Source organism: Zygotorulaspora mrakii, chromosome 2 (genome assembly GCF_013402915.1).
Source record: "Zygotorulaspora mrakii chromosome 2, complete sequence".
Lineage (NCBI taxonomy): Eukaryota > Fungi > Ascomycota > Saccharomycetes > Saccharomycetales > Saccharomycetaceae > Zygotorulaspora > Zygotorulaspora mrakii.
Genome location: NC_050720.1, coordinates 832,791 through 847,053, shown reverse-complemented (window position 1 = coordinate 847,053; position 14,263 = coordinate 832,791). Strand labels below are relative to the sequence as shown.

Below are 14,263 nucleotides of genomic sequence, written 5' to 3'. Positions count from 1 at the left end.
AATTAAATATGGTAATAGTATCGTAGAATTACTGCTATTGCTTGTTTCTATATATGTATATATCCGTTAAAAAAAAGTAACGTAATACTAAGCGGCTTTCAATTTCGCTCCTAGCTTTATTAACCTTAACGTAAAAGTAAAGGATGTTCTGAATATTTTATGGTAGTCATAAAACAAGCTAACTGAGGGTCGGAATATTAATCAAGATGAGCAGTCTTCCACTATCTAAACTAACAGCATTTTTATTTCTGATATGCTGTCTTGTCGCTGTTGTGTACTACAACAAGCAAAAAATTGGTATGAAAAGTTGATGCTCAGAAACCAGACTGTATCTTTATTACTAACAATTCTCTATTCCAATGCCTATTCCTGTCTAGTTTATAAAATAAGAGAGTGGTACTTTAGAATGAAAAGAAGTTTTGGTTACTCTATCAATCTTAATGACTCCTTTGTTGACGATTTAGAATCGGGATTGAGCTCACATAATTTTGACATAATTTCTCAAAATGAAGAGGATTCGAGATCAGGTTTAGACGAACTCGCTAAAGCCGAAATTAGTAAAATTATGAGGGAGGACCATTTGAATTTTGACAAAGCTAGATTGCTTTATATTGAGAGAAAATTTCATCAGCATGGAATCGCGGCAGATGGCACTCCGACGGATCCTAGAGCTGTTATGTTCAATTGAAACAAGTACAGACTACGCATAAATTCTCGTTTATTAATATTTATTTCCTATGACTCTATATTAGTCGCAAAAATGCAAACGGACGGGCTTATCGTCGAACCTTTCGCTCTCTTGATCTGAGCCAACAAAACTTGCCAGGTATGCATAAGAAAGTTCTCTTAAAGAATTTGTATCCTCATTATGATGTTCGTATGTCTTATTATCGTAAGGATACTCCAGAAGCGCAGCTGCTTTCCTGTTAGCCATGGTAGATTCTTCAGAGTCTTTGCTCAAATTATAAAAATCAATCTTGCTGGGTGAGACCCATATAGGATCGTCATCCAGGGAGGGGTTTCTTCCATGTCCAATTCTTTCTCCGATACCCCCATCATTCAACTGAGAAATGGTTCTTGAGGTTGAGAAAATATCTTTGGGAAGTCTATATAGTACTGGCTCCTGACGTACGTGCCTCGTCGTCGGGCATTGTGGGTTCACATTATTGTCATGCTGTACTGGCGATGAAGTATAGTTTGAAATATCGTCTTTAGAAACAGATGCATCGAAGGTCATATGAAAAGAGCTGAATTCCATATCTTCAAGCAAATCCTCAGCATCAATTAGTTTAGAAGAATCCTCTATCGAAGTTTCCTGTGAGGTCTCGTTAGCTTCTTTTGCAAACTCTGAGGCAGTCGAGTGATCATCAATTTCTAAAGCCTCTTTTGGAAATTCACTATTGTGTTGTTCGGCTGGCGTATAGAACTTATCGCCTTGTAAATCCTCTTGTGATGGAAGCTCCAGTTCAACCCAGCGTTTGTTTGAGACCATGTCTAGGTCTAAGGGTAAGGAGATATCATAATTCAGACTATCACGGTTTACCTCGTGCAACTTTGTGAGCTTATTAACTATCCTAGTCGGAGATGTTCTCAGTACCTTGAAATTGGGTGCAGCTAAGAAAGACGGTTTGGGTTGTGTATTTAATTTTGACTCGCTGTCATCTAAAGGTAAACCGGGAATGTTTTGCAACACCACACTCTGATTAGAGTTGTTCAGTTTTCGAGCACTAGTATCGTTTGCAAGATCCGGAATACCGGAAGAATCCTCAGTTGACAACTTGCCCGTTGGCGAAGACGGGATTTTGACCATTTCGATCTGATTGCCCTCTTGCGGCGGACCCAACCTTCTATCAGGATCTTGAGCTAAAGTTTTGAAGATATGAGCATTTTGAATTGGAGCGATGAACGCTTGCTTTTCATTCAAGGAACTCTCGCTGGACAGACGTTTCCAATTATATTGCGCATCATTTTCATCTAATATCAATCTCATTCCCCTGAATAACTCAACAAAGGAAGTAGATCTTTCGAAACCAAGTTTTGGAGGGTCTAACGTAGGGATGATGGGAAAGATACGGTTTTTTTCGGTTGTTTCCTTTCCATCATATTGCGAAATGTTAACTTCAAAGTTTTCCACCGTGGATATTCTTTTTTCTGATCCTATTTGTTCAGAAGGAGTAATTTGTTTGATTGTTGGACTTTCGATAATTTGGATTGGAGCAGTAGTATCAGGATGGTTTTTCTGAGCGTCAACTTCTTTCGTGTTATGACCCGATACGGTTTCAGCACTGCTGTCGGAGGATTTCTCTTTAGCTGCTTCAACTGCAAGCTCTCCGTAAAGATCGTCGTTGAACAGCTGACTTTGTCGTGATTGACCTCTATAAAATCCATTTTGACCGGCAGAGTGTATTTGTACTCCATTTGGAGCCGCACAATCTCCAACCTTACGGGATTCAGGAGTTTCTGGAAGTTTGAGGGTTTGTGATAATATTGAGTGGACAGATTCTCTTAAAGAAGTAGCTTGAGCTACTCCAGAAGGTCCCTGTGCAGTAGAATCTTCATCTTGTGCTGTGGCGATACTTCGGTCCTTTGAGCTTTTTTCTGCTGGATCCCTTGAAATAGATTCGAAGGATTTTTGTTCTTTGAGTATATTATTTCGTATATGTTCATTAGGTTCATTTTTGCTTGTATTTTGAGAAGCTATATCTATGCCTTCATTTGATGCAAACTCTTTGTGTTTTATCACTGATGTAATTCTATCGCCTCCTGTCTTATGTTCACGTTGTTTTAAGGGATCTTTTACCTCTTGCGAGGCAGCTTTCTTTTTCGGTAATCTCTCATTCGTCCCTCTTTTCACAATTGGTTTGCTAATCTTTACAGTGCCTGCAATATCCGCCTCCTTCTTCCCGGATCTTTTGATTTCAAACAGTCCTTTGAAGACATCAATAATACTCTTCCTTTTCTTAGAGTTGATTCTCCCTTTGTTCTTAGAATTGATGGCTTTAGGAGCTTTCACTTCTATTTTATGAGACTTTTCAACACCCAAAGTTTCATTTTTGGCAGTTCCTGATCTTGATACGCGAGACTGATTGCTCTCTACATCTTTGTAGTCACTAGTGTAACTTCTAAAAGTCGTGATAGTTCCAAATGATTTTTTTTTCTCATGGTCTTGCGTGAATGTCAAAGCGTCACCTTCTGTGTTGTTTGTGAATTTATCAGAGGGATCAGCGCTGTATAGAACTTTGTGAACTATTTGCTCATTTATCTTCAGCAGAGCCGGTAACAGTGGGGAATATAACGAGGAGTAGCAGATTGGTACTTCATGTTTCAACACTTCGAAAATCCGGAGAATCATGTCCTCTGGCGACACAACACTTGCATTTTCCCTTCCATCGCTTGTCAATATAGTCAGCTGAACGTCGCTCGCATCCATGTCACTGATGAAGCTAGCAAAAATGGCAACATGGGAACGGCTTCCCGCGAGCACCTGCCTTGAAGGATTCATGTTTAAGAAGAGGCCGAATTTGGATTTCAATGTTTCATTTTTGTATGCTTCTAGCTCGTGTGCTGTTGAATAAATTTCATTTTCTTCTAAGTTGGCTTTGAATAGATGAAATGCTGTCTCTTTTTCTAGTATTTTAGCCTTGGTAACCAAGCCTGCTACTGTAGAAGCAGATGCCGATTTTGTGGATAGCCTGCATGTAACTGAAAATGAATTAACGCCACGGTAAGCATCGAATCTGAGGGACTGGTTTTCCAGCTCTGTGACAATGATATCGTCGATGTAGCAGTAGTTGTGCACTTTTAATTTTGGAATTCTTGTGGGCAGAGGAACTTCATTGATAAGGGAATTCATTAATATGTCAGCAATTTTAGGCTTATTGTTATTGGTACCAGAATAATACTGGCTGCCATTTACCACTTCGAGAAAGACAATATAGTCACTAAAAATAACTAGAACTTGACGTTCCTTATTTTCGTCATTCCCAACAACATCAAACACACCTACGACTCTACGCTTAAGCCATTTATACTGTAACTCTTCGGGCCAGCCTTTGGCAAGTTCTGTCAATATCTTTCCGGATGGCGTGAATACTCTAGTGTTGTATGAGCTCAATGGAGACTTCATCTTCCCAAATGAATCTATTGCCAAGGCAATATTATCAAAGTTGCTTTTCGCTTCCTCTTGTTCATTTGGGGGCCACTCCTCCGTCCTGTATAATCGGTCTATAATTAATTTAAGTTTGACGAGTTTCTCTTGAGGACCATTGATTATACTCTCAATCTTCATATTGGAATAGCCATTATCTCGTGGAATGCAATATTCGAAACTTTTCAGGAAAAGTTTAAAGTTTTTAACAAAATTTTTAGTCGCAGCTTCATGTCTTGTGTAAGCCTTATAGAAGTACGGTATCGTGGCGCTGCAGGCCTTCAAAATCTCCAGGGCTCCAAATGGCGTTGCTGCCTTCAAAGAATCCAGAAATATGCAATTTATTCTTGTTACTTCATCAATGGTTGGAGGAAATAAGCGGTTTAGTTTAACGGTGGACAAATCTTTGATCTGTTCATTCAATACTTTGATTCTCAAACTTATAAGAAATCCCTGAAGGAACTCAACCAAGGAGAAAGTGAAGTTCGTTTGTAACTGCAAGAGTTCATCAATTATGGAGACGACTTTACTGCTAGTCCTATGGCTCATAGGATCGTAATCTGGTGGTTTGTACGTGTATTCTGTCTGCTCCGGTGAATATTCTGTCAAAGGGTTAAAGAGTTGCTCAAGCTGTTCTCCTAGATGGAAAACCAGTTTGTTATTTATCTCAGTCAAACTCTCTTTGCGCTCATATATTACATCTAAAAGGATCGATTTGTTACAACGCCGCTGTAGACTGCCTTGCGATAGTATCCTTGTACCCATAGTTTCCGGAGCACATGACTCCACAAGTTTGCATCTACTTGCTAGATCACCAGCATGTGTTGGATCGTAGTTAAATCGGAGACCATCTGGTTGTAGTCTTGATACATCTTTCGACGAGAGTTGTGCATATTTTCGCAACAGTGAAACAGCAATAGATTTTTTTACATTGGAATCTTTATCATTGTCAGTCAGATTTTCAATGGCAGGATAAAACTGAGATTTGTTGGTGATATCTACCGGGTTGAAATGTGTAACACCTAATTTATCAATAAAAAGTGCACTGATCATATTTGTAATTGGATCTTTATAAATGCAAACCAGAAATTCGCCCCATATAAGCTCATCGATGCCATGGAAAACCGCAGAATCCCTAAATACTTGTTGGATCCATTCCTTGGGCGTTCTATCTTTGACCCACTGCCTTCTTTCGACTTCATGCTCCAAAAGATTCCCGAAAAGTATTATATCAGTTGCTGCATCTGGATCAGCATGACCCATCTCATGTCTCACTTCATGCAGGTATGCGGATGAGAGATCAGCAGCAGTCATTTCTAATGAGTTCTCACGCCTCTCTAGCATTTTCTCAATTGCTATTCCGAATCAAAATGTCTGGATACGATTTAATATCACAAATTGGTCATGAAAAAATATTATTATTTATTGTTTTTTCAAGTTCAATTCTACATCCTTTTCATAAACCTTTGTTTACTTCTTGAACTTTCTGGGATAAAGTGATTTGGGGAAAAATACTGGCAAGGCTACAACTTCGAGCTTGATTGACGCGTAAAATATAATTGAAAAAAAACCAATGGGCACCTCTGTGTAGGATGTCAGCTAATCTATATTCAAAATTGATACATGACAGCTCCTACAAATTAGTTCAATTAGCACCAGATCTTCTTGAAACTCTGGAAAACACTTCGCAGTCTGAGATAAAATTTAAAGCCGTGAATAACGAAAAGTCTGATGTGGTGTTGTGCTCCAAAAATAAGACGTGGCTTATCAAAGAGAAACATCATTCAAATACAGTAATGTTGCTGCGTGAGTTTGTGGCTACGGGACAGCAAACGTTGGATGAGAAATCTCTATTCGGTATGCCGCAACCAATTAACGATCTGCTGGCCTTTTCTAGGACAACCTCTGAATACGAAACGAGGCCTGCAAAGGGGCTGCTTAACATAGATCACCTACCGATATATAATGGAGATGTTGGTTTTCCTACTGAGCCAGCCAAACTGAAATTCAAAACACTCGATGATGTTCTTGATAACTCACCGGCCTCAGAATTGGAAAGTTTCACGAGATGGAACCTGCTAGGTGGATGCATAGTTAACGGTTTCCCCTGTCTCCTTTCAGCGGAATTTCTTTCCAATGCTCTTCACGTTACCCTAATGAGTGTAATGGCAGAATCACTTGACCTGGACTCGCTAACGATAAAGGACACTTTTGAAGCTGTAAACAAGGATATGAGTGAAGGAAGTAATCCTTATACTAAGAAAGTAATTGAAACGGTACTTCGCAAGTATGGGACAAAACTTGATAAAGGGGAGAAGGAAGATAAAGAAAATTGGAAATTGGATCGACAGGAGATATCACGTTGGTATGGTATCCGAGCTCTCAGAAAATACGCAACAAAGCCAAGTCTTCCCATGGAAGAGTTTTTAGTCAAATGGAAATCAACCTTCCCGCCCTTTAGTCCCTTTAATATTGAGATGAAGATGCTGGGAGGATGGTATTTCCAGCCTATTGCAAGAAACATACAATATGTATCAAAGGATACACTGCCCACCGATATAAAAGAAAGATTCAAAATGTTGTTCAGATTACAATCGCAATGGGACTTGGAGAATATTATACCTTTTGTAGATGAACTCAACACAAAGGGTTTGAAACCTGATATTTTTGTTATGAAGTATGCTCGGAAGAAAAGAGTTGGAAAACGGTATATTGTTAGCAGCAGATGATCGCTTTCATGTTTTTATAAGAGAACATTCTAGTAATATTTACAAAAGTCTATCATTAAGGTCGGATTTATAGGTTAGTAAGGAGTGAACAGTCTCGTAAACACCTAAAAAGATTGCCCCTCCAGCACTAATCCACATAGTTCTTGGCCCAATTCCGCTAAAGTAAACTTTAGCACCCTCCTCGATATAGATCGTTTTGGCTAGTTTCAAAATGGGGACCGAGCGATGGTTGAGCATTAATCTGGTCTTAAGGACATCTAAGGGGGTGGTTACTGCGGCTGCAACAGCACCTGCGAAGGAACCACATATTGCGCCTTGCCAGGGTGCTACTCTAGTAACTCCAGTAGCTTGAGCCCATTTTTTTTTTAAGAATTCATAGATTGGAAATTGAATACAAGTAAAAGGAATTTCTCTTAAAATTGTTGTGGACCAACCACGATAAAGATTTCTACGAATACCTTCACCATTTTCATTCTTCAGTAGATTCTTTAACGTTTGCCATGAAGAATTTGTCTTATGCGTCTGTGTTCGTTGCTTGACCACTTCGGATGGCACGCGAACCATGCATGCAGATATTTCGCCTATTGTTGAAGCACACATCTGTACAGAAGTTTCAATGAATTGCTCGGAAGCATTGGGTAAATATCTTCTGAAGTAAGGCTTCAATTCCTGTTTCATAAAATCGTAACTGACAAAAAACAAGGAAGCACCCGGAGCTGAAGCGACCACCGCACTTCCTAGTCCTCTATATACTCCATGATACCCCCCGTTGGCAAAAAACCCTCCCTTGGCCTGCAATCTTGTCTTTAATGTATCAATGGGAAAGAAAACAAGATCCGTAGACGTACCAGCAGCTGCGCCGCTCAATAGCGAAACCAAAAATCCATCGGAATCCATGGCTATGCCGTTCCCTGCGTCAGCTACAGTCAATTGACAATCGTTGTAGTTCTGGTTTTTAAATGATTCAACTGCAGTTTTGGTTCTTTAACGACTCTACTGGTGCTACAAGCCTAGTGCCGCTGCTCAACCTTTATTCCTTTGCAACATGTTACCCGCTCTTTGGTTCTGCTTTGGGCGCGACTTAGTCTGCCTATCTGGCCTTCTAAAGTTGTGATGAGTAAAAGAAAACGAATACACCCTTTTCAAAAACACTCATAAAAAATGATCAAGTTGATGCTTGAAATTGCATTCCTGTGTCTTTAAGCTATTGTATTACTTTTTGGGACGTTAAGTATCCTGTTAGATTCATTGTTCGTTAGTTCTTCTGTAGGAGACAGAAACCTGTTGAGTGAGAAGTGAAGAATCAGAAAAAATGACGAGGTCTACATCGGTTGAACTCCTCTCTCGTTTATCGAGAGTATGCTCATTGAGAACTCGGTCTTCGGCTGTTACGATTCTAGCATCACAACTGGCGAGATCTTATTCATCTGCAGCAGCGGCTGCTGTGAAGCTTTCAGATGACGTTTCTTTGGAAACTCATACTGATATTCAAAGAGCGGCCCGGGAGCAAGCAAAGACAAGGGCCGCTGCTAGCTTCACCTCACCAGATGCTGCCAGTTCTGGAACTAGTGCTCTACAGCATGCCTATCAAGAAAACACAGGGTTTGGTACTAGACCTATCTATCTGGACATGCAAGCGACGACACCAACAGATCCTAGAGTGTTGGATACTATGCTAAAATTCTATACAGGGCTTTATGGTAATCCACATTCAAATACACACGCCTATGGTTGGGAAACCAATAAAGAGATTGAAAATGCAAGGGATCACATCGCTAAAGTAATAAATGCCAATTCGAAGGAGATTATATTCACCTCTGGTGCCACAGAGTCAAATAATACTGTTCTTAAAGGTGTTTCGAGATTCTACAAGAAAACAAAGAAGCATATTATAACTACGAGAACGGAACATAAGTGTGTCCTCGAAGCAGCAAGAGCCATGATTAATGAGGGCTTCGAGGTTACATTTTTAAATGTTGACAGTCAAGGCCTTATCAGCATGAAAGAATTAGAAGAAAGTATCAGACCTGACACGTGTCTGGTCTCAATTATGGCTGTGAACAATGAGATCGGTGTAATGCAACCACTGAAGGAGATTGGTGCATTATGTAGGGAAAAAAAAGTACATTTCCACACTGACGCAGCACAAGCCTACGGTAAGATTCCAATCGATGTAAACGAAATGAATATAGATCTACTATCTATATCATCCCACAAAATTTATGGACCAAAAGGAATTGGTGCACTTTTCGTGAGAAGAAGACCAAGAGTGAGACTAGAACCAATCATTTCCGGTGGTGGACAAGAAAGAGGTCTTAGATCAGGGACTTTGGCGCCAGCATTAGTTACCGGATTTGGTGAAGCAGCTAGATTAATCAATCAAGAATATTCTAGTGACATTGCTCATGTTTCAAGACTATCGAAGAAGCTTGTTGATGGCTTATTATCTATCGATCATACTTCATTAAATGGTTCACCAGATCATCGTTATCCTGGGTGTATCAATGTTTCTTTTGCATATGTGGAGGGTGAATCTTTATTGATGGCATTGAGAGATATTGCTTTATCATCAGGATCTGCCTGTACTTCAGCATCTTTGGAACCATCGTACGTGTTGCATGCATTAGGCAAAGATGATGCAATGGCACACTCTTCTATCAGATTTGGCATTGGTAGGTTTTCCACTGAGCAAGAAGTTGATTACGTTATCAAAGCTATTAGTGAAAGAGTCAAGTTTTTGAGAGAGCTTTCCCCACTTTGGGAAATGGTTCAAGAAGGTATAGATTTAAATTCCATTGAATGGTCAGGACATTGATTGGTCGCAATTATTGTGTGTTTTGTTAGTCTCATTATCTGATGAAAGGGAGCCCGCAACTCTACTATTTTCTTATGCTGTACAGTTTAGTTTAATAGTTTTATCATCGTAAATATATATATTCATTAAGCTAGTAAGAAGGCTATGAAAAAGGTTTCGAATCTTATCTTCATTTCAAAATTTCCTTAACAGCCTTAGCAACAGCGTCACCCACTTCGGAAGTCGAATTCGAACCACCTAAATCGCCAGTTCTAATACCAGAATCTAAAACCTTCTTAACAGCGGCTTCAACAGCAGCAGCTTCCTCGGCCATATTTAAAGAAAGTCTCAACATCATTGCAGCCGAAAGAATTGTAGCAATTGGATTAACTTTACCCTTTGGCAAATCTGGTGCTGAACCATGACAAGGCTCGTATAGACCAAATGCGGTATTCTTGTCAGGCAACGACGCTAGGGAAGCAGATGGTAATAAGCCAAGAGAACCAGGAATAACAGATGCTTCATCGGAAATTATATCACCGAACATGTTGTTAGTTATTATTATACCATTCAATTGTGTTGGGTTTTTGATCAGAATCATCGCAGCAGAATCAATCAATTGATGATTTACAGATAATGTTGGGAATTCATTTTTAATTGTCTCTTCAACAGTTTTTCTCCACAATCTTGACGAAGCTAAAACGTTTGCCTTATCTAAGGACCAAATTGGCAATGGTGGATTTTGTTGTAAAGCCAAAAATGCTGCCATTCTTGTAATTCTCTGAACTTCCGGAACAGAGTATTGTTCGCTATCCCAAGCAACACCGTCACCATTGTCTTCCTTTCTTTCACCAAAGTAGATACCACCGACGAGCTCTCTTACCACAACGAAGTCTGTACCCTTGGCATACTTTTCCTTTAACGGAGAAAGTTCCAATAAGGAATCGGAGGCAAAATTGCATGGTCTCAAATTAGCATAGAGTTGCAATTCTTTACGAATTTTCAATAGACCCTGTTCTGGTCTAACTGAACCTGTACCCCACTTTGGACCACCAACGGCACCCAATAAAACTGCATCGGCTTTCTTTGAAGCTTCTAAAGCTTCGTCTGGCAATGGAACTCCAGTAGCATCGATAGCAGCACCACCAATCAAATGGTTCTCAAAATCGAACTTGATATTTGGGTGAGCTTCACTGATGGCTTTCAAAACTTTAATCGCTTCTAATACAATTTCTTGACCGACATGGTCACCTGGTAAAACAACAATTTTCTTTGTAACCGAAGCCATTATTCTTTGAATATAATTTCTGTAATGAAACAATTTATATTATAGTATACTCAGTTTGAAGAATAATTGGAAGAAGTACAATGAAAAATAGGATATCTTGGTGCTGCTGCCTTACATATATAGTGGATGTGTAGAAATAGTGATCCTATATGAAAAAAGTGGCAGCCGCTGCCTGCAAAAAATGAAAAGGCCGTTACCGGCCCGCTCGAGGTCATTACCCCGCCACACGCGAGGTGATCTCGAAACCGACTAATTGAACCACCATAACTGTAAGTTATTGAACAATCACATTGCTTGTTTAGTCATATAGATAATCGCAAATGAAATAGTATACAAAAGTCGAAAGAAATAGAAAAAAGCTATAAATAATGCGTCGTTTCTTTCAGTTTAGTTTCGCGATCAAAGAATTTATATCAACTTCAATGATAGGCGCTGTCGATGAGTTTGTCATATACTTCTGAGTTCTCTTGGCATTTTCTCTTTGTTTAATTCTTCTGACCTTATTTATTGCACTGAAACCTGAAATTTCTCTGTTCAATTTGAATGGTAATAGGAAATTACTGCACTTCTTGAAGGAGTCACCCAAAACGGAAATCTCGTGAACAATATCTTCCTGGCAAATAATGCCAAGCTCACCCAGCTTTTCTTCGATGATATTGTTATCATTTAGTGGCATTTCGACAGGTTCCTCATCTTCGCTCTTTTGGTAGCTGATTCTGCTTCTCTTTTGAATTAATGCACGAATCGACGATAACGATGGTTTACCGATAACAATATAAGGTGCAATGAATTTGAGCAACGGGTAAACCTTCCCTGTCAATTTGATGAAAATACCGGTGTTCAACTCAACCAATCTTAGAAGAGTCAATATCTTGAAAGCTCTGTGAGGAATGGACGTGGCGCCGTTCGTTTTGACCCTCATGACAAATAGAAGTGTTGGCTCGCCATTATAAACTGACTTTTCTTTGATCAGACCATCGTCATCCTCATCGTGATCATCTTCCGCGTAATCCCCTCTCTCGGTTATCTTCAACAAGAAATTTTTGTCAGATGGTAGATGGTCTAATTGACTCTTTGATTTTTGCGCTTCTAGCTTGGATATTCTTTTGATTCTCTCGTTTTCTCTGTCTGTAGCTAGGGTTTTGGCGACGATAGATTCGGCTCTCAAGAACCGTTTTTTGTTCAGTTTTCTCTGTTTACTTCTTGTTTCTCTTCTCTTTTGTATTTCTGCCTGTCTATCATTTCTTGTTCTATCAGCATTTCTCCTCTTGCGCAGAAGGACTTCTGGATTCGAATTCAAGACCTGTGGCTCATTGGAAGATGACATTGTGCTGCGATGACCTGGTTTTCGACCGGGCTGTTCACTACTAGGCTTACGAGTGAAGCTCATCTAGTTTTTTTCTCCATCATCCATCTCATCTCATCGCATGGGTAGACGTGATATCCAGATTCAACCACCCAGGTAAAAAAAATTTTCTTGCCGACCCCTCGTACACAATTATCTCCCGTCGCAAAACCCAGTCCCCGATCTCGAAGCGCGCACGTGATCGGCCTGAGTCCGCGGACTCAGGCCGATCGCGTGGTGTCCTGTTGTGTTCGCACTCCACAGAGGCATGTCCACAGCCTCTGCTCCTACCCACTGGGCAAGAGATGCCCAGCCATGACAAGTGCGATAGTGTTCATTTGTCCGGACAAACGCTCTCTATGTCCCGTATGTCCCGACCACACACCCCATCTTAGATCTGTGCTCCGATTAACTTCGCTTCCCCCCCCATATCTCAGGACCCGGAACCTCGTGCTTCTCCACTACTCCATTCCTCCATTCTCTCCCGCATTAAATGAAACTAGAAACGGACGCCGTCACCATAGTATGCAGCATGGCCCTATCGCATCGCCATTAGCATCTGCAAGTGGCAAAAGCGCTGGTGTTGGGTGCGATGACAAAATACACGACAAAATGCAACAACGCTGACGAAACTGGTCCACGCTGTCCAGTAGTATACCGGCCGAAAGCGCGTGCGGTCCTTTTGGCAACCATCGGCAACTAACTAGAACGCTGCAGCACCCATGTCCACCAAATTTGATTAAGCAGGCCTAATCAAATGGGCGCAAGATCAAATGGTCCTCTAGATTGGATGGAACTATGGCATCCATCGTATGGGCACACTATCGTGTGCCCCATCAGAAACGGAAAGGACATGTTCCCAGGGAATATGCTCTTCAAAAGTCTAAAAATGCCCTCACCAATCCACCTCTCTACGCATCCATTTGGGAAATAGAAGAAAAACAAGAAACGATTGAATTTCCTGTTTTTGTCGCTCAACTGTGCACCTCGTTCTGTCTCACTGTAGCAACGATTATATCCAGGCTGTGCCACGCAAGGAGGGACATTTTCCGCGTATGTGAGCCCGTTGCCCACCAGGCAAAAGGCAATCCGTGAGACAAAAACAAAAGAAGCGCGTTTCTTTTTCAAAACAAGAAACGGGAGACATTTACAAATGATTCTCCACTTTTCGATGTCGAATCCCTTAGAAACAACTGTGCAGCAAACCTTCTGATAAGATGGCCCTCACGATCCCGTTGTCGTTGGTTTTATTGCCTAGAACAGACAGAAAGGTCCATGCTTGCACATGCTTGAACGACAATCATCGCAACGACCGTTGCCAAATGTACTGCCGAATTCACGTGTGCAGGCCGGTAAGTAATAGTTGCACAGACATATCATATCATATCATATCATGGCATGGCATTGCATTGTAGCTTTTGGCATAGCCGACATGAAAAAAAACCTAATTTGCAGAGGCTACTACGATATCGTCGTGGGCTGCAAAAGAACAAAACAACAGAACAAAAGAACATGCCGTCATTTTTCCTGATTTCTGTATGTGTAATCGGTTTATGTATACCCCTCCTTCGATCCCCCCTCCTCACAGCCTGTTAGTTGCGGCTGCAGCTGTTGTTATGTCATGTCTCTTTTCTCTTGTCGTCTTTTGATGTTTTCGTTGTTCCAGCTACGTTTATTTGGCTCCTGATATGGCTCCTCAGTTTTTTTTTGGTTCGTCTCGGGCAGATCTCCTTCTGTTCTTGCATGAATACATCGGAAGCATATCAGTATAAATACATGAATTATATAAATATATTCGTTTTCCTGTATTTTGAATTTGTTTTTTAGAATTTGGAGTGGAAGGGTCTTTTTTCGTGTTTGATTTCGTGGACTGTCGTTGGCCTTGTTGTGGTAGTTTTGTCTTTTTTTGCGATTAGAGGTTTCGCTTTTCCAGCAAAGTATTACGTGAAAGGCTTGGACA

The 14,263-nt window shown here is 40.5% G+C and overlaps 7 protein-coding genes across 7 annotated transcripts; 3 read left to right on the top strand and 4 right to left on the bottom strand.

The window, feature by feature from the left end:
- Positions 1 to 206: 206 nt before the first annotated feature.
- HG535_0B04330 (uncharacterized protein) lies at positions 207 to 688 on the top strand (the record flags this gene model as incomplete). Its single annotated transcript, XM_037287224.1, has 2 exons — positions 207 to 297; positions 378 to 688. The coding sequence occupies 2 exons, from the start codon at positions 207 to 209 to the stop codon at positions 686 to 688; spliced, it is 402 nt and encodes a 133-aa protein (XP_037143119.1).
- Positions 689 to 748: 60 nt separating this feature from the next.
- Positions 749 to 5,491, bottom strand: BUD3 (Bud3p; the record flags this gene model as incomplete). Its single annotated transcript, XM_037287223.1, has 1 exon — positions 749 to 5,491. One exon carries the CDS (start codon positions 5,489 to 5,491, stop codon positions 749 to 751), a length of 4,743 nt encoding a protein of 1,580 aa, XP_037143118.1.
- Positions 5,492 to 5,739: 248 nt separating this feature from the next.
- On the top strand, positions 5,740 to 6,876 carry DCC1 (Dcc1p; the record flags this gene model as incomplete). The annotated part of the gene is made up of 1 exon (XM_037287222.1): positions 5,740 to 6,876. One exon carries the CDS (start codon positions 5,740 to 5,742, stop codon positions 6,874 to 6,876), a length of 1,137 nt encoding a protein of 378 aa, XP_037143117.1.
- A 39-nt stretch (positions 6,877 to 6,915) lies between these two features.
- On the bottom strand, positions 6,916 to 7,773 carry PET8 (Pet8p; the record flags this gene model as incomplete). Its single annotated transcript, XM_037287221.1, has 1 exon — positions 6,916 to 7,773. The coding sequence occupies one exon, from the start codon at positions 7,771 to 7,773 to the stop codon at positions 6,916 to 6,918; it is 858 nt and encodes a 285-aa protein (XP_037143116.1).
- A 415-nt stretch (positions 7,774 to 8,188) lies between these two features.
- Positions 8,189 to 9,691, top strand: NFS1 (cysteine desulfurase; the record flags this gene model as incomplete). The annotated part of the gene is made up of 1 exon (XM_037287220.1): positions 8,189 to 9,691. One exon carries the CDS (start codon positions 8,189 to 8,191, stop codon positions 9,689 to 9,691), a length of 1,503 nt encoding a protein of 500 aa, XP_037143115.1.
- Positions 9,692 to 9,860: 169 nt separating this feature from the next.
- LEU2 (3-isopropylmalate dehydrogenase) lies at positions 9,861 to 10,958 on the bottom strand (the record flags this gene model as incomplete). The annotated part of the gene is made up of 1 exon (XM_037287219.1): positions 9,861 to 10,958. The coding sequence occupies one exon, from the start codon at positions 10,956 to 10,958 to the stop codon at positions 9,861 to 9,863; it is 1,098 nt and encodes a 365-aa protein (XP_037143114.1).
- A 382-nt stretch (positions 10,959 to 11,340) lies between these two features.
- RLP7 (Rlp7p) lies at positions 11,341 to 12,348 on the bottom strand (the record flags this gene model as incomplete). Its single annotated transcript, XM_037287218.1, has 1 exon — positions 11,341 to 12,348. The coding sequence occupies one exon, from the start codon at positions 12,346 to 12,348 to the stop codon at positions 11,341 to 11,343; it is 1,008 nt and encodes a 335-aa protein (XP_037143113.1).
- Positions 12,349 to 14,263: the final 1,915 nt, after the last annotated feature.